Source organism: Pseudophryne corroboree, chromosome 1, assembly GCF_028390025.1.
Source record: "Pseudophryne corroboree isolate aPseCor3 chromosome 1, aPseCor3.hap2, whole genome shotgun sequence".
Classification (NCBI taxonomy): domain Eukaryota; kingdom Metazoa; phylum Chordata; class Amphibia; order Anura; family Myobatrachidae; genus Pseudophryne; species Pseudophryne corroboree.
The window spans coordinates 452,095,974-452,120,348 of NC_086444.1; the positions used below are offsets into that span (position 1 = coordinate 452,095,974).

General features: G+C 49.0%; 1 protein-coding gene across 3 annotated transcripts in view; it reads right to left on the reverse strand.

Moving 5' to 3' along the window:
• The window catches only part of RNF212B (ring finger protein 212B), a 368,589-nt gene that overhangs the window by 37,171 nt on the left and 307,043 nt on the right, over positions 1 to 24,375 (reverse strand). For 2 of the 3 annotated variants that reach the window (XM_063913630.1, XM_063913629.1), the window contains one exon: positions 14,560 to 14,675. The exons of the other annotated variant lie outside the window; for it this stretch is intronic. In XM_063913630.1, the coding sequence (XP_063769700.1) occupies positions 14,560 to 14,675 (116 nt within the window). The remainder of the gene's footprint in view (positions 1 to 14,559; positions 14,676 to 24,375) is intronic. 3 annotated transcript variants of the gene reach the window in all.

Genomic DNA, 24,375 nt, shown 5'->3' on the forward strand with positions numbered 1-24,375 from the left:
AAACAGAATATATACAATACGCTCCTTAATCGTTATTTCCTCCTCAGACGGTATCACATCAGTGTCAATCAGCACATGAGGAAAAAGAGCAGAGCAAATCATGTGCAGAAACATACATTTAATTCCACACAAAACACATAGAACAAATTAAAAAAAAACTCCAATTGATCTGTGAGTGCTGAAGTACAGAACAATTACCAGACGTAGTGTGAACCGGCCTAAGTCAGTTCAAACAAAGATTTTAAATATCACCAGTTTTCCTCCCGGGTAGGTAATCTGGGAATGTCTCACTCCGGCAAGATGTCAGCTCCAACAGTCCACAGACTCAGTAGATGTCCAGAGATAGGTCAACAGTAGCCAAGTATTGGCGGTGATCCCCCATCTCTTTCTTAGTGAAGAAGAATCCAGCGCCGGGTGGAGAGGTGGAAGGTGGATGAAACCCTTTCCAGGTTTTCTGCTGCCAGACACAGCAATGGCTTCTCTCTGCTCCTGCTGCCCTGCTGGATTCTGCTTCACTAAGAAAGAGATGGGGGATCACCACCAATACTTGGCTACTATTGACCTATCTCTGGACCTCTACTGAATCTGTGGACTGTTGGAGCCGACCAGGGGTGTTTGTAGGGGTCCGAGCGCCCCTGGCAAAGTCAGGGGCAGTCGCCACCCCATCCCCTACACACATTTGAAGTAAGGTGTGAGTACTGGACATGGGACAAGCTTATCTCCTATTCGCACTGTTGGACTGTCATTTTCAATTCCAGGCCCTGCCATTCGGCCTCTCCACAGCACCGAGGGTATTCACCAAGGTGATGGCGGAAATTATGGTTCTCCTCCGCAGACAGGGGCTGAACATAATTCCATATCTGGACGATCTGCTGATAAAGGCATCGTCCAAGGAGAAGCTGTTACAGTCCATAGCTCTCACAACCCATCTACTCAGGGAACACAGTTGGATCCTGAATCTTCCAAAATCACATTTGGAACCAACCAGGAGGTTGTCCTTTCTGGGAATGATCCTCGACACGGAAGTGCAGAGGGTGCTTCTTCCCGAGGAAAAAGCGTTGGTGAAACAAACAATGGTCCGGGATGTCCTGAAGCCAGCCTGGGTGTCGATTCATCAGTGCATTCGCCAGGGGCAGATCCAGAAGAAAATGATAGGGGGGGGGCACCATGGAAGGGGCAAGTACATTTGCGTGCGGCTTCGGTGCATGTGAGGTGGCGCTTCTTATACAATGCCCACAGTTGTAGCGCTCATTATGCAATGTCCACTGTACTGGTAGTGCCCCTCATATAGACCCCATAGTAGTGGTGCCCCTTTTGCAATGCCCGTACTGCCCCCAGTAGTAATGTTGCCTGTAGTAATGCCCCCAGTCATTATGCCCCCAGTGGTAATTCCCCTGCAGTTATGACACCAGTAATTTACCCCCCCCCCCCCCTTTAGTTTAGCCTCCCAGTGGTAATGCCCCCAGTAGTTTAGCCACCAGTAGTAATGCCCTACTGTAGTTTGCCCCATGGTAGTTTAGCCCCTGTAGTTATGCCCCCTTGTAGCTTAGCCTTCAGTAGTAATGCTCCCAGTAGTTTGGCCCCTGTAGTTACCCCCCAGTAGTTTGGCCCCTGTAGTTAAGCCCCCAGTAGTTTGGCCCCCCTGTAGTTTAGCCCCCAAGTAGTAATGCCCCTGTAGTTAAGCCGCCAGTAGTAATGCCCCTGTAGTTACGCCGCCAGTAGTTAGCACCTTTGTAGTTGGCCCCCAGTAATAGTCCCCCAGTAGTTTGCCCCCAGTAGATGCCACCCAGTAATAATGTCCCCCAGCAGTTTGCCCCCAATAGATGTCCCCCAGTAGTTTGCCCCAGTAGATGCCCCCCAGTAATAATGTCCCCCAGCAGTTTGCCCCCCAGTAATAATGTCCCCCAGCAGTTTGCCCCCTGTAGGTGCCCCCCAGTAATAATGTCCTCCAGTAGTTTGCCCCCAGTAGTAATGCCCCCTAGGAGTTTGCCCCCAATAGATGACCCCCCAGTAGTAATGCCCCCAGTAGATGCCCCCCAGTAATAATGCCCCCAGTAGATGGCCCCCAGTAAAAATGTCCCCCAGTAGCTGCCCCAATAGATGACCCCCCAGTAGTAACACCCCCAGTAGATGCCCCCCAGTAATAATGCCCCCAATAGATGACCCCCCAGTAATAATGCCCCCTACGAGTTTGCCCCAATAGATGACCCCCCTGTAGTAATGCCCCCAGTAGATGGCCCCCAGTAAAAATGTCCCCCAGTAGCTGCCCCCAATAGATGACCCCTCAGTAGTGATGCCCCCCAGTTATAATGCCCCCCCCAGTAGTAATGCCCCTTGTTGATGTCCCCCGTAGTTTGCCCCCAGTAGATGCCCCCGCTGCATTAAGGAAGAAAAAAACATACTTACCGAGCCCCGTTCCCGCTTCCAGGCCGCTGCAGTCCTCCTCCTCCCTGGGCGTCCGCTCCTCAGTCAGCACTATGAGAGAGACGTCATGACTGACGTCTCTCCCATAGCGCACGGCGCACAGTGACAGCGCCGGAAGGTGGCCTCTTACGAGGCTCTGCAGTATGGGAGGTTTTATGCTCAGTCCTTCCAACTGGATCTCCTGGACAAGTGGTCGGGATATCATCTACACATGCCTGTCGCCAAGGGCCAGGATTTCACTCCTCTGGTGGCTACAATTACCTCACTTTCTGGAGGGCCGCAGGTTTGGGATTCAGGACTGGATCCTTCTAAACACGGATGCAAGTCTCCGGCGCTGGGGCGCAGTCACTCAAGGGGAAACCTTCCAAGGAAGGTGGGCAAGTCTGGAAGCTGGCCTACCGATAAACATTCTGGAACTAAGAGCCGTCTACAACGGTCTTCTCCAAGCGGCCCATCTTCTGAGAAATCAGGCCATTCAAGTGCAGTCGGACAATGTAACGACAGTGGCTTACATAAACCGATAGGCCAGAACGAAGAGCAGAGCTGCAATGTCAGAGGTAACAAGAATCATCCTCTGGGCAGAAAAACATGCGTTGGCGCTGTTAGCAATCTTCATTCCGGCAGTAGACAACTGGGAAGCAGACTTCCTCAGTAGACACGATCTCCATCCAGGGGAGTGGGGTCTCCATCCGGAGGTGTTCAAGGAGGTAAAAGATCTTTGGGGTGTACCCCAAAAAGACATGATGGCCTCTTTTCTCAACAAGAAGCTTCGGTGATATTGTTCCAGGTCGAGGGACTCGCAAGCAGTGGCGGTGGATGCCCTAGTTACTCCGTGGGTATTCCAGTCGGTGTACATGTTTCCACCACTCCCACTCATTCCAAGAGTGCTAAAGCTCATAAGGAGAACAAGGGTTCAAGCGATCTTCATTGCTCCAGACTGGCCAAGAAGGTCTTGGTACGCAGATCTTCTGGATCTACTGCTAGAAAAGCCGAGGCCTCTTCCTCTTCGGGAGGACCTGCTGCAGCAGGGGCCGTCCGCCTATCAAGACTTACCACGGCTACGTTTGACGGCATGGAGGTTGAACGCCAAATACTAGCTCGGAAGGGCATTCCGAACAATGTTATTCCTACCCTGATACAGGCTAGGAAAGGAGTAACGTCTAAACATTACCATCGTATTTGGAAAAAATAGGTATCTTGGTGTGAGTCCAAGAAGTTTTCTACGGTGGAGTGTCAACTGGGACGATTTCTCCTCTTCCTGCAAGCAGGTGTGGAATGGGCCTGTAAGGGCCTGGATATAGGATCCGTAAAGGTCCAGATTTCGGCCCTATCCATTTTCTTCCAGAAACAGTTAGCTGCCCTGAGGTTCAGACTTTTTTGAAGGGAGTTCTGCACATACAACCTCCCTTTGTACCGCCTACGGCACCCTGGGATCTTAACGTGGTGTTGCAGTTCTAACTGTCAGACTGGTTTGAGCCTTTACAGGAGGTTGAGGTCAAGTTTCTCACGTGGAAGGCTGTCACTTTGTTGGCCTTAGCTTCTGCTAGACGTGTGTCGGAGTTGGGGGCTTTGTCATGTAAAAGCCCATACTTGATCTATCATGTTATAGAGCCGAGCTTCGGACACGTCAGCAGTTTCTTCTGAAGGTTGTGTCGGCTTTTCATATCAACCAACCTATTGTGGTGCCAGTTGCGAATGACTCCTCAATTTCATCAAAGTCCTTAGATGTTGCAAGGGCTCTAAGAAAATTGAACTCTCTGTTTGTCCTGAATGATCCCAAGAAAATTGGGTGTCCTGCTTCTAAGCAAAGGATCTCTCGCTGGATCAGGTTCACTATCCAGCATGCGTATTCTACGGCAGGCTTGCCGTGTCCTACGTCTGTCAAGGCCCACCCTACTCGTAAGGTGGGTTCTTCCTGGGCGGCTGCCCGGGGTGTCTCGGCTTTACAACTCTGCTAAGTGGCTACTTGGTCGGGGTCGAACACGTTCGCAAAGTTCTTCAAGTTCAATACTTTGGCCTAAAGTTTGGTCAATCAGTTCTGCAGGAGCCTCCGTGCTCTCCCTCCCATTCTGGGAGCTTTGGTATATCCCCATGGTACTAATGTGGACCCCAGCATCCTCTAGGATGTAAGAGAAAATAGTATTTTAATTGCCTACCGGTAAATCCTTTTCTCGTAGTCCGTACAGGATGCTGGGCGCCCGCCCAGCTCTTTGTTTTCCTGCAGTGGTTATCTGGTTCAGTACAACTTTGGTTTTTAGTTAAGTACTGCATTGTTACTTGGTAAGTAATGTTTCAGCAGTTGCTGACCTTCAAGCTGGTTAGCTTGTTTTACCTTGAATGTGTGAGCTGATATGAATCTCGCCACTATCTGTGTATAATCCTTCTCTCTCCTCGGGCACAGTTTCTAGACTGAGTCTGGTAGGAGGGGCATAGAGGGAGGAGCCAGCCCACACGCTCACACTCTTAAAGTGCCAATGGCTCCTGGTGGACCCGTCTATACCCCATGGTACTAATGTGGACCCCAGCATTTTTCACAAAACCTCTTTTGGCCTGTTACAGTAGAAAGTAGAAAGAGGTAAATTACAAATATGCAATAAATGTGCTACTATAGCGGATATGCTGGTTTGTGATGCCCAGGGCCGGAGCTTCCACTAGGCAGCTTTAGGCAGCTGCCTAGGGGCGCCGGGACCTGAGGGGGCAGCCTGCTACAGCTACCTGAAAAAATTTGCGTGGTCCTACCTCTCACAGCCGTGGCAATCCCCCCAGCATGCTTATCTTACAGTAGCTGCGACTGCCAAGCTCCCGTATTGCAGCCTCCAGCTCCGCCTCCACTCGCCACAGGCAGTAACTTTGACAGCTCCTGGAGTCTTGGCCAGGGGTGACATGCGGTCCTGCTCTTCAGTCCAGGCTCTTTCAAAGACTACTCAGTCCCTACTCTGCAACACCGCCTGCTGGTAAGGTGGCTGCATAGTGCACTCTCTGCATTTGAAAGGAAGGAGGGGAAGAGCAGCAGTCTGGAGGGGTAGATGAGCAGAAGCATGCACACAGATGGTGGGGGAGGATAGAACAGCAGACATTTAACAGAGTGGGGAGGGTGTGAGAGCAGCAGGCACCCACAGAGACTGGGAAGATGGGGAAAAGAGAGCAGCTATGCAACAGACTGGGGGTGGGGGAGAGCAGCAACATGCCTTTCACTTGAAGGGCGTGTAGGGGGAAGGGGCTGTAGGCAGAAGTTTTGCCTAGGGTGCTGAAAAACCTTGCACCGGCCCTGGTGATGCCATGTGTACAGTTTTGCCCCTTCTTAAACAGGAAGTGCACGGATCTGCATTTCAAAATGGTGCAAAACGTTTCCGCTTTTTAGTGGAATAGTTCAGTGGATTGTAATTTTTCTAGCCACAAAATGTGGTACAAGTAAACTCATTTGTCTTGTCTCACACAATGATGCAAATTTTATTTGTGGGGGCAGGATATGTAAATTACATTCAAGGTAAGGAAACAGTGCATTTAGGATGATCCAGTAATCGCTGCCCATACTTGGGGACGGATTAAGGCTAGTGGGGGCCCCCGGGCAACAAAAGGTGTGGGGGCCACCACCAATAAAATTGACTCTGCACCCCTGCCGCTGTCACTACTTTGCCCTTTAGCGGAGTAGGAGAGAGAGTGAGGGGAGTGAGTGTTATGCACACCAGTGCCAGCAGGAATGTACTGGTGTCTGAACGGTGAGGGATGCAAAACAAATGAACTCACAGACAGACTGGGGAATATGACATTACATACACAGAAGGTGATAGGGTAACAAAATAAACACAAAGTGAACAGAGAAGCCCAAAGGCTAAGAAACTGGGTGTCTCCCTAGTATTAGAAATGCTCAGATGGAAAGAAGCGAGATGTAGTTATTTAATACGTAGAGAACCCGAAATGCTGTTGCTAAGGGCAACAGCAAAACCCTAAAGGGTTATCAACGGGTGTGGCAGTAAACTCCTTGGTCAGAGATGGAATAATAGACACAAGGAGAGTCTCCACAATCCTAGTCCTCACTTGCAGTGCACAGGTTCAGCTTACTGCCACTAAACTGACACCTGAACACCTTGCACAGTGAGAAAAGGATTTTGGCAGGCAAGTCTGAGAATACAGCCGCAAACTTGCTAGGTTCACAGAGTAGCAAAAGAACCCCAGCAGGTTAAACGACTGACTCCAGTCTTACTGCTAGGTCTGGATTGGCAGAGTGTAATACCAAATCCCCAAGGCCTATTTGCAGTAAGCAACAAACAAATACAAAGTTTACACAGTACTAGCTAGCTTTCAGGAACTGACTAACCAACAAAGATTCAGCAGCATCTGCCTAACCTGAGAAGAGGGTTTATATAGCAGGTGCTGTCCACGCCTCACTCAGACCTCACAGACTGTGAGCACAAAAACCAGCACCGGATCCCCTGCCGTGCACAGAGCCTGTAACCACTGCACAGCAAAAGACCCGAACCGGAGTATCAGCTACGCTCAGGTTACTCCGCTAGCACTTGTCTCCCGATTGCCATGACGACGTGGCAGCACAGAGCAGGAGACCCTAACAGTACCCCCCCTCTGACGAGGGGTCAAAGAACCCCTACCACCGGGTTTATCGGGGAACTGCGAGAAGAAAGAGCGTAACAGTCTGGGGGCATGAAGATCACAACTGCGCACCCACGATCGCTCCTCCGGGCCATACCCCTTCCAGTGCACCAAAAATGACAGCCGACCCCGAACCATCTTGGAGTCAAGAATCCTTTCAACAACAAACTCCCTCTGGCCACGTATCAGAAGAGGGGAAGGTCTTCCACTGGAAGAAGGATTACTAATCGCCCGTTTTAAAAGGGAACAATGAAATGTTTTATTGATACCCAAAGAACGGGGTAGACCTAACTGAAATGCCACCGGATTGATAACCCTAGTGATCTTATAAGGACCGATGAACCGGGGGCCTAACTTATGAGATGGCTGTCTCAACTTCAAATTCTTGGTAGACAACCAGACGAAGTCTCCTAATTTGAAGCTGTCAAAAACCCTTTTGGTCACTAATGACACAGACACAAGGGCTTTCTTCACTTTCCTCCAAATACCTCTAAGGACCGAAACCACAGAGGAACCACCAGGCGTGGAGTCCAGGGGGTCAAAAGAATTGGCCTTAGGATGATGCCCATACACACAAAGGAAGGGAGAGATCCCTGTAGCAGAGTGAGCCGCGTTGTTATAGGCAAACTCCGCCATGGACAGATGAGCCACCTAGTCAGTCTGACACTTGGAGACATAACACCTGAGGAACTGCTCCAAGGACTGGTTCACCCTTTCAGTCTGCCCATTAGACTGCGGATGGTAGCCTGACAACAAGCTGACAGAAATCTGGAGATCGGAACAAAATGCCCTCCAGAATTTGGCCACAAACTGGGATCCGCGGTCAGAGACCACATCAAGTGGCAACCCGTGGAGGCGCACAACATGCAGCATAAATAATTCAGACAGGCATCTGGCCGATGGCAGCCCAACCAACGGAACGAAGTGCGCCATCTTCGAAAACCTGTCAACGACAACCCAGATGGCTGTCATCCCCGAGGATTTGGGCAAGTCCACCACAAAATCCATTGAAATGTGGGTCCATGGCTTAGATGGAATAGAGAGTGGATGTAATGGGCCAACAGGAACCCCTCTAGGAGTCTTAATTCGGGCACAGGTGTCACATGCCCGAACCCACTGATCCACATCCCTATCCACCGAGGGCCACCACACCGCCCTAGATAGCAACTCCCGAGTTCTGGCAATACCCGGGTGACCTGCCGACTTCTTGGCATGGAATTCCAGGAACACTCGCTGTCTTAACCTAGGAGGCACAAACAAAAGACCTACCGGAAGGTCTGGAGGAGCCTGCTCCTGTGCTCTAAGGACTAAAGACAAGAGGTCCTGGGTAATGCCCACTTTAATACATGATGGGGACACAATGGGCAATGGCTCCTCGGTGGTCTCCTGGATTGGAGCAAAACTCCGCGAGAGCGCATCAGCCTTGATGTTTTTTGACCCAGGGCGATATGTTATCAAAAAATTAAAGCGAGCAAAAAACAAAGCCCATCGTGCCTGCCTGGCATTGAGGCGCTTCGCTGACTCTAAATATGCCAAATTCTTATGGTCGGTGAGAATTGAGACCACAAACTTAGCCCCCTCAAGCCAGTGTCTCCACTCCTCGAGTGCATCCTTAATAGCCAACAATTCCCGGTTACCCACATCATAATTCATCTCGGCAGGCGAAAATTTACGGGAAAAGTAAGCACAGGGATGAAGGCGATTATCAGACACCCCCATCTGAGAGAGCACTGCCCCAATATCCATCTCCGAGGCATCCACCTCCACCACAAAAGGACGCTCTGGATCTGGGTGTCGCAGCACCTTGGCCGAGACAAATGCCCTTTTGAGACGGGCAAAAGCCGCTTTGGCCTCACAAGACCAGTGAGCAACATCCGCCCCTTTCTTACTGAGTGCCACCAAGGGCGCCACTATAGACGAAAATCCAGCGATAAATCGTCTATAAAAATTCGCAAAGCCCAGAAAACGCTGAAGCGCCTTCAAACTAGTGGGCTGCACCCAATCCAGGACTGCCTGTACCTTGGAACCCTCCATTTGGAAACCTTCTGGGGAGATGATATATCCTAGAAATGCGATTTGCTGAACTTCAAATTCGCACTTCTCCAGCTTCGCCCCAAGCCGGTGGTCTCTGAGTTTCTGGAGGACTAAGCGTACATGCTTCCGATGTTCCTCCAGGGAATGGGAGAAGATTAGGATGTCATCTAAGTATACAACTAAGAATCTATCCAAATATTCCCTGAGCACATCGTTCATGAAGTCCTGGAAGACTGCCGGGGCATTACAGAGCCTAAAAGGCATCACCAAATATTCATAATGCCCTGAGTGAGTATTAAAGGCAGTCTTCCATTCATCCCCCTCTTATTCGGATTAGATTGTACGCACCGCGTAGGTCAATCTTAGAAAAAATGGTGGCAGTACGAAGCTGGTCAAACAAGACCGAAATGAGAGGCAGTGGGTATGAGTTTTTAATCGTGATACGGTTCAATTCCCTGAAGTCGATGCAGGGTCGCAACGAACCGTCCTTTTTACCCACGAAGAAGAACCCCGACCCAACTGGAGACTGTGAAGGTCTGATAAATCCCTTAGCCTAGTTCTCCTGAATGTACTCTGCCATAGCCTGAGTCTCAGGACGTGACAGGGAGTACAACCTGCTCTTGGGAAGCTTAGCATTCGGCAACAAATCAATGGCACAGTCATAGGGGCGATGGGGAGGTAGTACCTCTGCAACTCTTTTGGAGAACACGTCCGCAAAATCTGCATAACATCCTGGCAATCCTGGCAAACTTAGCTGCGAAAGCCTGACTGGAAGGCTCAAGCAACTCCTGAAACAATCAGTACCCCAACTAAGAATCTCCCCAGAGACCCAGTCAAATTGAGGATTGTGGGCCCTTAACCAGGGTAACCCCAACACCAATGGGGCAAAAGTACAGACAGTCACATAAAAGGACAATTTTTCAGAGTGTGTGGCTCCAATAAACAAAGAAATCTGGCTAGTGCAAGAGGTAATTTTACCCTGGGATAATGGTTCCCCGTTTAACCCACAAATCTCAATTTCCGATGCCAAGGGTACTAAGGGAACAGAGTGTTTCAGGGCGAATTGGCGGTCCATAAAAACCCCGTCGGCCGCACTGTCCACAAAGGCCTCAGTCTTGACAGTTTGACCGAGGATCTTCAAGGTCACCGGAATGATAAAAGTCTTCTTGGGAAATTCCGACTTCTGACCTGACAGGATATTTCCCATCACCCTCAGGCCCTGAAGTTTTCCGGCTTTTCTGGGCATGATACTACCACATGACCTTTATTCCCACAGTACAAACACAACCCCTGCTGTCTCCTCCGCGTCTTCTCACGCGAGGAGAGGCGGGTAGCCCCAATCTGCATAGGCTCCTCGGAAAATTCCTCAGAGTCTGAGGTTCCCTTGGGAAAGAAGGAAACCTCGGTCTCCCTTTCAAGCCTGCGCTCTCTCAGCCGTCTATCCACCCGAATGGATAACTGCATGAGCTGATCCAAGCTATCAGGCAAGGGATATTGTACCAGTTGGTCTTTTAACTGGTTATAAAGACCTCTTCGGTACTGGTGTCTCAGGGCTGGGTCATTCCACTGGGTATCATGGGCCAACCTCCGAAACTCCGTACAATAAACCTAAACTGGCCTTCGCCCTTGCTTAAGGATCGAAATCTGAGCCTCGGCTGAGGCCGTCTTGTCAGGGTCATCATACAACATGCCCAGTGCCGTAAAAAAAGCATCAACACTTTTAAGCGATGGACAGTCAGGCTGCAACCCATATGCCCAGACCTGTCGGTCTCCTTGTAGCAAGGAAATCACTATGCCCACCCGCTGAATCTCCGACCCAGAAGACTGAGGCCTAAGGTGGAAATATAGCTTGCAGCTCTCCTTGAAACAAAAGAACTGCGAGCGATCTCCAGAAAAACGATCCGGAAGATTTACTTTCGGCTCCTTAATCCCTGAAGGTACTGCTGCTGCGGGAGCTCCGCCAGCGGCCTGCGAGGTGTGCATTTTAATGGACAAATCATTAAATTGTCGAGTCAGGACCTGCACCTGATCGACCACCTGTTGCAAAGTATTTTGAGGGGTATGCTCCATATTCCCACAAAATTTCAACAGGAGTATTAGGCTGCTGAATATGTTATGCACACCAGTGCCAGCAGGAATGTACTGGTGTCTGAACGGTGAGGGATGCAAAACAAATGAACTCACAGACAGACTGGGGAATATGACATTACATACACAGAAGGTGATAGGGTAACAAAATAAACACAAAGTGAACAGAGAAGCCCAAAGGCTAAGAAACTGGGTGTCTCCCTAGTATTAGAAATGCTCAGATGGAAAGAAGCGAGATGTAGTGATTTAATACGTAGAGAACCCGAAATGCTGTTGCTAAGGGCAACAGCAAAACCCTAAAGGGTTACCAACGGGTGTGGCAGTAAACTCCTTGGTCAGAGATGGAATAATAGACACAAGGAGAGTCTCCACAATCCTAGTCCTCACTTGCAGTGCACAGGTTCAGCTTACTGCCACTAAACTGACACCTGAACACCTTGCACAGTGAGAAAAGGATTTTGGCAGGCAAGTCTGAGAATACAGCCGCAAACTTGCTAGGTTCACAGAGTAGCAAAAGAACCCCAGCAGGTTAAACGACTGACTCCAGTCTTACTGCTAGGTCTGGATTGGCAGAGTGTAATACCAAATCCCCAAGGCCTATTTGCAGTAAGCAACAAACAAATACAAAGTTTACACAGTACTAGCTAGCTTTCAGGAACTGACTAACCAACAAAGATTCAGCAGCATCTGCCTAACCTGAGAAGAGGGTTTATATAGCAGGTGCTGTCCACGCCTCACTCAGACCTCACAGACTGTGAGCACAAAAACCAGCACCGGATCCCCTGCCGTGCACAGAGCCTGTAACCACTGCACAGCAAAAGACCCGAACCGGAGTATCAGCTACGCTCAGGTTACTCCGCTAGCACTTGTCTCCCGATTGCCATGACGACGTGGCAGCACAGAGCAGGAGACCCTAACAGTGAGAGACAAAGAGGGTGTCAGGGAGAGAGATAGAGAGAGGAGGGAGTGAGGAAGACGAGGGGCAGAATGAGAGGGGGTAGTGAGAGAGAGAGGGTGTCAAGGAAAGAGAAGGAATGAGAGAATAAGAGGGTGTCAGGGAAAAAGAGGGTTGGAGAGGGCGAGAGATAAAAAGGCGTCAGGGAGAGCGAGAGAGAGAAGAACAAGAGGGAGGAGTAGAGAGAAAGACAGAGATAGAAAGTGGGAGCAAGAGAGAGGGAAAGAGTCAGGAAGACAGAGGGGAGAGAGAGAGGGATGGGGAGCGAGCAGGAGAGAGTCAGGGAGGGAGAGAGACAGAGCGAGAGGGGGAAACAAGAGTAGAGAGGGAAATATAAAGAAGGATGTCGGGGAGGGAGAGAGACCGAGAGGAGCAAGAGAGAGAGAGGGAGAGATTCTGGAAGACAGAGAGGGTAAGAGAGAGAGAGGCAGAGAGTCAGGAAGATGGGGGGACCAAGCATGAGAGAGAGAGGGTGTCAGTGAAGGGGAGAGACAGAGGGAGAGGGAAGAATGAAGCAGGAGAAATGCTACAGCAGCATCAGGTCACTGAGGGGGGCAGATACTTCACAATGTTAGGCCCCGGCTTACTGCAGAGATGGAGACAAACCTTCTGTGCTGCCAGGACTCGGAGCCGGACAGGAAGAGTGCAGGGGGGCTGGACTGGGATCAGTGGTTGCCGGAGTGTGGGGGCCCTTGGATGACCGCGCCATCCGCCCCGCCTATAATCCGGCTCTGCCCATACTCTTAGTGGTACTTCTTTTTTGTACCAAGAAGAAACATTTCATGCTGGTGTATTCAACTGTTCACGTACAGTGATTAAATAAAACAGTTAAAGTGTTGTAAATGTACTCTTATGATTAACATATACAGCAATATTTTAAGGGACAATAAAAATGACTTTTCAGTGATTTTTTTTTTTTTACACTTTTTACTATGTACTTTTACTTCAGCACCAGCGATCCTATAAGTGCATCTCCATTATATGGGTCAATTCTCAGAATCAGACTTTTGCACTCTGCAATAATGTAGCCGGTTGACAAGGTTATGCATATTTTGTGGCTTGTACATTACCTTTTGCAAATAAATGTATGTTAAATTGCATTTGTTTGTAAATCACATTCTGCATATAGGGCCTGATTCCTGTTTGTACAAAAACGCAATGATTTTGGATCTGTGCATGCATAAGATGCCTGCAATCAGTTCTGTGCATGTGCAGAACAGGTCCTGTGAGATCGCTTGCAGCCCCCTCTTAGCCGTAGCATGATCGACATGCTACGTTATTTGGTGGCAGAGTGGGGGCAAGTCGCCCCCGTTTTATAGGTGTGCCAGACCCAGGGCCTGCATCATTGGATGCAGACATCCCGGACCCGGCAGAGGGGTTCCAACAGCCAGTCTGAGTAACCTTCGGCTTATGCAAACTGACCAAGAGCTGCTACCATTGTGAGTCGCGACCGACAGTCACGATGGTGATTCTATGATGCATACTCGGAAGCAGCATTCGGATCTCACAGATGCAGGAGGTGTCTATCTCCTACAGATTCCTCCTGCTGCATTTGCATTTTATTTGTATGTTATTGCTAAGCCGCTTTCCTGCCCATAGTCTACAGCAGGGGTGGCCAACTAGTCCGAGTCAAAGAGCCCAGAATTGTCTCCAAGAAAGCTGAAGAGCCGGTATCATGCGCGCGCTGTAGGCGGGCGTGCAAAAATGGGTGTGGCCTAGTAAAAATGGGTGTGATCTAGCTGACACAAGGTCACGCCCCATCCCCAGCTCTCAGAAAACTCCTCTCTCCTCTCCTTCCCCCCAGTTCTCATATAGCACCTCTCTCTTCCCCCCCATCCCCAGCTCTCAGGCAGCACCTCTCTCCTCTCCCCCCAGCTCTCAGGCAGCATCTCTCTCTTCTCCCCCTAGCTCTGACAGCACCTCTCTCCCCTTCCCCTCCCGGCTCTCAGACAGTACCTCTCCTCTCCCCCCCCCCCCCACTCTTAATCAGCTCCCCTGTACTCCCCCCGCTCTTAGACAGCGCCTCTGACCTCTCCCCCCCCCAACAGCTCTTAGACAGCGCCCCTCCAGATCAAAACAACGAGACCCCCCTCCACCTCTTGTTGGTCACATAATAGGGCAGAGCACCACAGACTCAATTACCATGCCTTGTTGATCGTTCTCCCTTCTCTGGGCGCCCGCTGTCTGCAGTATTCCCGCTCCTGGGATCCGTCCACCTTGCGGCTCCGCCTCTCAAGCACTGTGCGGCTGTGACATCATGAAGTCACTTTGCACGCACAGAGCGGAGATGAGCTGAGATACACATGAAGCCTCCTCTGAACTGCTGAACGTCAGTCATGTGTGTAATGGTGAGCAGTGGCAGCCAGGGAGCCGCATTAACACAAAGAAAGAGCCGCATGCGGCTCGAGAGCCACGGGTTTGCCACCCCTGGTCTTCAGCTTTCCTTTTACCTGAGCTTCCTCTTAAAGTGTTGCTATCAGTACGAGCTTGTGTCTGGCTTCCAGAAATGGTAGACCTTACGCCAGCGTAAGAAAAATTTTGGTTGGATGTTGGTTGTGATGGTAGGCTGTGAAAAGAATACAATAAGATTGTACACTGCTAAATGCTCAGAAAACTACATTTCATTGAGCTAAATAAATAAATTACAAAATAAATAAAACGTGCCTACGTAGCACTATCAGTCATTGCTTAAAGACTATCAATGTAGCCATCAGCTGCATTATTACAACTTCCAACTGTATAGTAACTACCCACTTGGTAAGTGAAGACTAGCTAGTTTTTGTTTTTTACAATATACAATAATAATTGCATTGCCTACTTTGTATCCAAGGTTATCTTTTATCTAATATGGTCATCTAGCTAAAGCTTTAGACCCCCTTTTTTTACAGTATACCTATATTCACTGTCCCACGTCCAAATTCCAGATCCTGTCCATAAAGACAATTTACAATAATTTTACAGGAGTGAGAGTCTGACTGGAAATGCACAGAATAGAGAAAGTTCACTTCCATATCCTGTTTGCTATGTGTAAGTGTGTTTGCAAAGCAAAGAAGCATCCCTTTGGAAGTAGGACTGCTCATGAGTTCCCGTAAAATGTATTATATGGAGAGAGAAAAAAATGAGGGAATGCTCTAAGCTTTGCAGTGAGATAAAGTACAAGCCAATCAGCTTCTAACTGCCATGTTACGGGCTGTGTTTGAAAAATGGCAGCTAGTAGCTGATAGGTTGCTACCTTATCCCTCTCCACTTTATCACTCTCCAAGGCTTAGTACATCTGCCCCTTAATCTCTTAACCTTGTTTTGAGAGTATAAGTATGTGTATTTATGCTGACTGCACACACTCGTCAAGTAATGCCCCCAATCTGCAAGTTCATTAACTTCAATAAAATACAGTAAGTGCATTTGTGAAAAAACTGTAATGTGATGTCACAAAATAACACACAACAAAAGCATACACAACATGACAATAGTTGACTATTCAGAAAGAGTTACACATATACAGCTGGCGTTAGGAGGCGCTTTGGTCCTATTTTCACAGAAATAGAGAAATCTTTGGTGCCCCCGCACCTGTTCTGCAGCTCTGCATTGCCTCCCAGCACATTTGATCCCAGAACCAACTTCTATGATCAGCTGAGCTGCTCTGAACTTTCTATCATAGTCCTGCTGCTCTAATTTCCCCGACCTCCCAGCACAACTGATCCAGGAGCCGATGTCTATCTATAATAGGATGAGCTGTACTGAACTTTCTGTATGAAAGACATACAGAAAGTTCAGTGCAGCTCAGCTGATCCTAAACGTTGACTCCGAGATAATTTGTGCTGGGAGGACAGGCAGAGCGGCAGAACGGGGTACAGGTTAAAATTATTTTACTTCCCTTACAGTGCATGCATGGAGTCAAAGTAACGCATGTGCAGACTGACCCCAAATGAAGACATTAAAGATATGGTAAGCCATCCGCTTCTTGCTTACTGGGACAGAGGTAACTCGCAAGCTTTCTCCTGGCACATCACAATCACATTTCAAATGTGAACTGTGACAAATAGGGGCTACTAGACCTGATTCAGAGATTGACGCTATTTGCAAGACGCAGCAGCAATGCAAACATATGCTAATGTCGCAGGAGGCGTCTGAAGAAAAACGGCGCCTTCTGCCAGTATCGCCTCCAAAACGGAGATGACACAACCTCATTTTGAAAAATGATCCATATTGCCATCTCTGCTCTGGCCCCCAAATAGCTGATTTGGGACACTGCACTGATCAGTACACATTGGAGTTGTGTGTAAACCATCAGCTTTATGTACAACTCTGAATCAGGCCTTATGTGAAAGCATTTATGTCTCTGTTACTTGCCTGCACTGTGTGAAGGTATAACACTTCCACCGTGTGGTATAAATTTCTACATTCTCACTTTTCCTAATGTATGTATATGTGCCTTGTTAGTTTTAGGTAGTGGGTAACATATTGTTTTTGTTGGTTCTTGCCACCTGCTCTTTTGGTATGTGATTGCTGTAACATTCATGGGCGCATTCATACTCTCGCTTTTCTTTACCATGTTTATACTTATGTTGTCTCTTTGCTGATATTTATATAATATTAATCTTCTTCTGAGCTTTGGGATATTAATTATTGTTTCTCCGCATCATTGTTTGTAATATGTGCAATAGCACTTTAGCGCCATTCACTTCTCTACGGGCATATGAGCTTTTCTCAATACTGCAGGCTACACTCCCTATCTAACTGTCCTAAAGCACTGAGGTGTAAGTGCCTCTTTTCTGGTTTTTAGTCCTTGATATGGACTTCCCGTCATTCAACACTAGAATGGGTACACAATACCCATCTACTCAGAAAGGATAATAACAGAAACCTGGATGTGTTCAGAAGTCTGGAGAAGGGAGTGGCTGAAATCAATGTGGTGAACAGACCTTCATACAGTACCTCCCAACTGTACCAATTGTCGTGGGACAGTCCCATTTTTTTGGGACTGTCCCTCTGTTCCACCCGCAGGCTGCAGTGTCCCGCAGTGGGGGAAGTAGTTGGGAGGCTCCTGTGACTCGCTGCTCAGCGGTGAATAGACGCTATGTGAATGCGCACAGCATCTATTCAGGGAAGACAGAGGGCTGGAGGCATGCCAGTAGCTCACAGAGTGCTGGACATGCCCCCTCAGTGCCGAAAAATGGGGGAGTGGCCCTCAAACAGCACTCCTGTGAAGACACGCCCATTTCTATAGGTTACACCACCTTACGGCAGCGGCGCCAGGGAGTCCCGCTTCCCCGTCTCCCAATGTTGGGAAGTATGCACTTTGAATGTGGAACTAAACCCAAGAAGCAATGAGAGTTCAGTGAAACAGCACCATTCTTGAACACAGGTGAATACAGATAGGCAGGGTTTATTGCAGGTCAGCATATCAGGATGGCAAAGAGAAGGATCAGCAGATAACTATCCACAATAGCAGAACTTGTAGTAATGGCATGTAATACTTTTACATACAATTAGTATAAGGCTATGAACTGATGCAGGGTAGTTTCTTGCATTAGCAGGAGAAGAGCAGAGATGGTATTTACCGAGTAGCAAGACACATATATACTGTAGCTTGTGGCTGGTAATTGCCATTTGTAAATATACTGTGTAGATGATAGTACTTGCAGTTTAGTAGAATAATAACAAAGTCCAAAATGACACACACAAACTGGAAGCAGGAACAATTAAGATAGTCCAGAACTGGAGACAGAGCTAAGGTTCACAGATACAGACAAGGCTGCTGTCCTCAAAAGTTGAGACTCAGGGAATGGATCATCCAGGTAGTTCAGGAAGGAAGTAATCCAGATAATGTAGGTAATGTTCTCCAGACAAGTTAACACAAGGCATCTGAGTTATATAACCGGCATAGAGAGCAGGGCTGGCTGGCTTATAACAGAAACACTGACCAATAAAGGAAGCCAGCCTGGGAGTGTTTAAACTAATTGCAAAACTTTGTGCAGCTGCAGCCCTGCACGTACACACAGAACCAATGGAAACAAGGAAGCATGAGAGACTCTGATACATTGTTCAGCTGACACCAGGTGCATTCTGAATAGAGGGAATGCATCAGCTGACATGCACTAACAGCATCATAACAATCAGTTTGGAAGCCAGGAACAAGGACTGAACCAGATAACTGGAGCGGAAGAGCTGGATATTGGAAGCGGGATAAAACTGGATCGTCTGGAAGCTGAAAAACGGGATTTAACTGGAGAACTGGACTGGAACCGACAATGCAGCTTAGCTGATAACTGCACTGGTATTCATAAGATATTGAGTGTAGTGCTGTGGAAAACAGGTGTTACCGGACACAGAGGGTGCACCGTGGGGACTGAAAGATTGAATTACTTTCAAGTGGAAGCCTCATTGAGACTGAATTTGAATATAGCCTCTTTTTATGTGCAAATAAGCATTAAGTGCATGAGCATTTTTATTTTTTATTTTTAGTTTAATAATATTTTGGTTGCTTATTGCTATTAGCTCATTTTTAATATGATGTTTGTGCATATTTCTCTGACGTCCTAGTGGATGCTGGGTACTCCGTAAGGACCATGGGGAATAGACGGGCTCCGCAGGAGACTGGGCACTCTAAAAGAAAGATTAGGTACTATCTGGTGTGCACTGGCTCCTCCCTCTATGCCCCTCCTCCAGACCTCAGTTAGAATCTGTGCCCGGCCCGAGCTGGTTGCACACTAGGGGCTCTCCTGAGCTTCTAGAAAAAGAAAGTATTTGTTAGGTTTTTTATTTTCAGTGAGATCTGCTGGCAACAGACTCACTGCTACGAGGGACTGAGGGGAGAGAAGCGAACCTACCTGCTTGCAGCTAGCTTGGGCTTCTAAGGCTACTGGACACCATTAGCTCCAGAGGGATCGAACACAGGGCCCGACCTCGATCGTCCGGTCCCGGAGCCGCGCCTCCGTCCCCCTTGCAGAGCCAGAAGACAGAAGAGAATCTTGAAAATCGGCGGCTGAAGACTTCGGTCTTCATTAAGGTAGCGCACAGCACTGCAGCTGTGCGCCATTGCTCCCTATGCACACCACACACTCCGGTCACTGATGGGTGCAGGGCGCAGGGGGGGGGGGGGGGCGCCCTGGGCAGCAATTAGAGTACCTTACATGGCTAATTGACACATAATACAGCTTTTAAGCTGTATATGTGCATAATCCCCCGCCATTATACAGATAAAAAAGCGGGAGAAGTCCGCCGAGAAGGGGGCGGGGCTATCTTCCTCAGCACACCGGCGCCATTTTCTCTTCACAGCTCCGCTGGAAGACAGCTCCCCAGGCTCTCCCCTGCAGTTTCCAGGCATCAAGGGTAAAAAAGAGAGGGGGGGCACTAAATTTAGGAGCAAACTATATATAAAAGCAGCTATAGGGAAAATCGCTTTTGTTAGTGTAAATCCCTGATTATAAAGCGCTGTGGTGTGTGCTGGCATACTCTCTCTCTGTCTCCCCAAAGGACTTTGTGGGGTCCTGTCCTCAGTCAGAGCATTCCCTGTGTGTGTGCGGTGTGTCGGTACGGCTGTGTCGACATGTTTGATGAGGAGGGTTACGTGGAGGTGGAGCAGGAGCCGATAAGTGTGATGTCGCTCCCTGCGGGGCCGACACCGGAGTTGATGGATATGTGGAAGGTTTTAACCGACAGTGTCAACTCCTTACATAAAAGGTTTGACGACGTGACAGCCATGGGACAGTCGGCATCTCAGCCCGCACCTGCCCAGGCGTCTCAGAGGCCATCAGGGGCTCAAAAACGCCCGCTGACTCAGATGGCAGACACAGATGTCGACACGGAGTCTGACTCCAGTGTCGACGAGGATGAGATAAATGTACAGTCCACAAGGGCCATCCGATGTATGATTACGGCTATGAAAGATGTTTTGCACATTGCTGACATAAACCCGGTTACCACAAAAAAGGGTATTATGTTTGGGGAGAAAAAGCAGCCAGTGACTTTTCCCCCATCTGATGAGTTAGATGAATTGTGTGAAGAAGCGTGGGGTTCCCCAGATAAGAAACTAGTAATTTCTAAGCGGTTACTAATGGCGTACCCTTTCCCGCCAACGGATAGGTTACGCTGGGAGACATCCCCTAAGGTGGACAAGGCGCTCACACGCTTATCAAAAAAGGTGGCACTGCCGTCTCAGTATACGGCCGCCTTAAAGGAGCCTGCAGATAGAAAGCAGGAGGCTATCCTGAAGTCTGTGTATAGTATACACACTCAGGTACTATACTGAGACCTGCTATTGCTTCAGCATGGATGTGTAGTGCTGCAGCAGCGTGGTCTGATTCCCTGTCTGATAACATTGATTCCCTTGACAGGGACACTATATTGCTAACCATAGAGCATATTAAAGACGTAGTCTTATATATGAGAGATGCACAGAGGGACATTTGCCGGCTGGCATCTAGAATTAATGCGATGTCCATTTCTGCCAGGAGAGTATTATGGACTCGGCAGTGGACAGGTGATGCTGATTCTAAAAGGCACATGGAAATTTTGCCTTATAAGGGTGAGGAATTGTTTGGGGACGGTCTTTCGGACCTCGTATCCACAGCAACAGCTGGGAAGTCGACCTTTTTACCTCAGGTTCCCTCACAGCCTAAGAAAGCACCGTATTATCAAGTACAGTCCTTTTGGCCTCAGAAAGGCAAGCGGGTTAGAGGCGCGTCCTTTCTGCCCAGAGGCAGGGGTAGAGGGAAAAAGCTGCACCATACAGCCAGTTCCCAAGAACAAAAATCCTCCCCTGCTTCCACTAAATCCACCGCATGACGCTGGGGCTCCACATGTGGAGCCAGGTGCGGTGGGGGCCCGTCTCCGGAACTTCAGCGACCAGTGGGTTCGCTCACAGGTGGATCTCTGGGTTCTACAAGTGGTATCTCAGGGATACAAGGTGGAATTCGAAACGTCTCCCCCTCGCCGTTACCTCAAATCAGCCTTGCCAGCTACTCCCCAGGACAGGGAGGTAGTACTGGCGGCAATTCACAAGCTGTACCTCCAGCAGGTGATAATTAAAGTTCCCCTCCTTCAACAGGGACGGGGTTACTATTCCACAATGTTTGTGGTACCGAAACCAGACGGTTCGGTGATACCCATTCTAAATTTGAAATCCTTGAACACTTATATAAGGAAGTTCAAGTTCAAAATGGAATCGCTCAGGGCGGTTATTGCAAGCCTGGAAGAGGGGGATTACATGGTATCACTGGACATCAAGGATGCTTACCTACATGTCCCCATTTACCCACCTCACCAGGTGTACCTCCGTTTTGTGGTACAGGACTGCCATTACCAATTCCAGACGTTGCCGTTTGGTCTGTCCACGGCACCGAGGGTATTTACCAAAGTAATGGCCGAAATGATGATACTCCTTCGAAAGAAGGGAGTTATAATTATCCCGTACTTGGACGATCTCCTTAAAAAGGCGAGGTCCAGGGAGCAGTTGTTGGTCGGAGTAGCACTATCTCAGGAAGTGCTACAACAGCACGGCTGGATTCTGAATATCCCGAAGTCGCAGCTGGTTCCTACGATGCGTCTGCTGTTCCTGGGTATGATTCTGGACACAGAACAGAAGAAGGTGTTTCTCCCGGAGGAGAAGGCCAAGGAGTTGTCATCTCTGGTCAGAGACCTCCTAAAACCAAAACAGGTGTCGGTGCATCACTGCACGCGAGTCCTGGGAAAGATGGTAGCTTCTTACGAGGCAATTCTATTCGGCAGATTCCATGCACGGATCTTTCAGTGGGATCTGTTAGACAAGTGGTCCGGATCGCATCTTCAGATGCATCGGCTGATCACCCTGTCCCCGGGGCCAGGGTGTCTCTGCTGTGGTGGCTGCAGAGTGCTCATCTACTCGAGGGCCGCAGATTCGGCATACAGGACTGGGTCCTGGTGACCACGGATGCAAGCCTCCGAGGTTGGGGGGCAGTCACTCAGGGAAGAAACTTCCAAGGACAATGGTCGAGTCAGGAAGCTTCCCTACACATAAATATTCTGGAATAAGGGCCATTTACAATGCCCTAAGTCAAGCAAAACCCCTGCTTCAAAACCAGCCGGTGCTGATTCAGTCAGACAACATCATGGCGGTCGCCCATGTAAACCGACAGGGCGGCACAAGAAGCAGGATGGCGATGGCAGAAGCCACAAGGATTCTCCGATGGGCGGAAAATCACGTGATAGCACTGTCAGCAGTGTTCATTCCGGGAGTGGACAACTGGGAAGCAGACTTCCTCAGCAGGCACGACCTCCACCCGGGAGAGTGGGGACTTCATCCAGAAGTCTTCCAGCTGATTGTAAATCGTTGGGAAAGGCCACAGGTGGACATGATGGCGTCCCGCCTCAACAAAAAGCTAAAAAGATATTGCGCCAGGTCAAGGGACCCTCAGGCGATAGCTGTGGACGCTCTAGTGACACCGTGGGTGTACCAGTCGGTTTATGTGTTCCCTCCTCTTCCTCTCATACCAAAGGTACTGAGGATAATAAGAAAGAGAGGAGTAAGAACTATACTCATCGTTCCGGATTGGCCAAGAAGGACTTGGTACCCGGAACTACAAGAAATGATCTCAGAGGACCCTTGGCCTCTGCCGCTCCGACAGGACCTGCTAGAGCAGGGGCCCTGTCTGTTCCAAGACTTACCGTGGCTGCGTTTGACGGCATGGCGGTTGAACGCCGGATCCTGATGGAGAAGGGCATTCCGGTTGAAGTCATTCCTACGCTGATAAAAGCTAGGAAGGATGTGACAGCAAAACATTATCACTGCATATGGCGAAAATATGTTGCTTGGTGTGAGGCTATGAAGGCCCTAACAGAAGAATTTCAGCTGGGTCGATTTCTGCACTTCCTACAGTCAGGAGTGACTATGGGCCTAAAATTGGGATCCATTAAAGTCCAGATTTCGGCCCTGTCTATTTTCTTTCAAAAAGAACTGGCTTCACTGCCCTAAGTTCAGACGTTTGTTAAGGGAGTGCTGCATATTCAGCCCCCTTTTGTGCCTCCAGCATAGGCGTGCGCAGGGGGGGTGCCTGGTGCGCACAGGCACCCCCTAATGTCTGTCACCCCCTCAAACACACCTGCTGTGGCTACAGTATCGGCAATCGCAGAGTGTGCTCATTTATGTCCTCCCGCCCATTGCTCCCGCCACCCCCTCCGCTCAGTCTGGCTATCATTCATTTGTATGGTGCAGCATCACTGACGTAATCCTACTCCCAGTTCTTCTAACCTGTGGGATGTGTCGTGATGATGTCATGCCGCGTGCATGCCCACTCATGCTCCCACCCACGCTCTCTCTCTCCTCATCATGTGCCAACGCCACAGAATACAGCGTTCCTCTTGGAGGAGGACAAGTTCAAATTCAATATCAATATATATTTCGACAGATTAGGATATAATCTATGGTAATAAAATATACAAATTTAACATATATTAAACAGATTTTATATATATATATATATATATATCTGTGCATCAATTCTCTATATTATTTAGTTTGCATTGAGTGCCAATATGTGGTGGTAGACACGCCTGATAGGTGGTGCTAGACATGCCCATTTGGTGGTGTTAGACATGCCCAATAGGCGGTGCTAAACACGCCCTTCTAATCGTGCACCCCCTAATAAAATGTCCTGCGCACGCCTATGGCCTCCAGTGGCACCTTGGGATCTCAACGTTGTGTTGGATTTCCTAAAATCACATTGGTTTGAGCCACTTCAGACCGTGGAGTTGTATGTATCTCACTTGGAAAGTGGTCATGCTTTTGGCCTTGGCTTCGGCTAGGCGTGTGTCAGAATTGGCGGCTTTGTCATGTAAAAGCCCTTATCTGATCTTCCATATGGACAGGGCAGAATTGAGGATTCGTCCCCAATTTCTCCCTAAGGTGGTATCAGCGTTTCATTTGAACCAACCTATTGTGGTGCCTGCGGCTACTCGGGACTTGGAGGCCTCCAAGTTGCTGGATGTAGTCCGGGCCCTAAAAATCTATGTTTCCAGGACGGCTAGAGTCAGAAATACTGACTCGCTGTTTATCCTGCATGGACCCAACAAGCTGGGTGCTCCTGCTTCTAAGCAGACTATTGCTCGCTGGATCTGTAGCACGATTCAACTTGCACATTCTGCGGCTGGACTGCCGCATCCTAAATCAGTAAAAGCCCATTCCACGAGGAAGGGGTCTCTTCTTGGGCGGCTGCCCAAGGGGTCTCGGCATTACAACTTTGCCGAGCTGCTACCTGGTCGGGGTCAAACACGTTTGCAAAATTCTACAA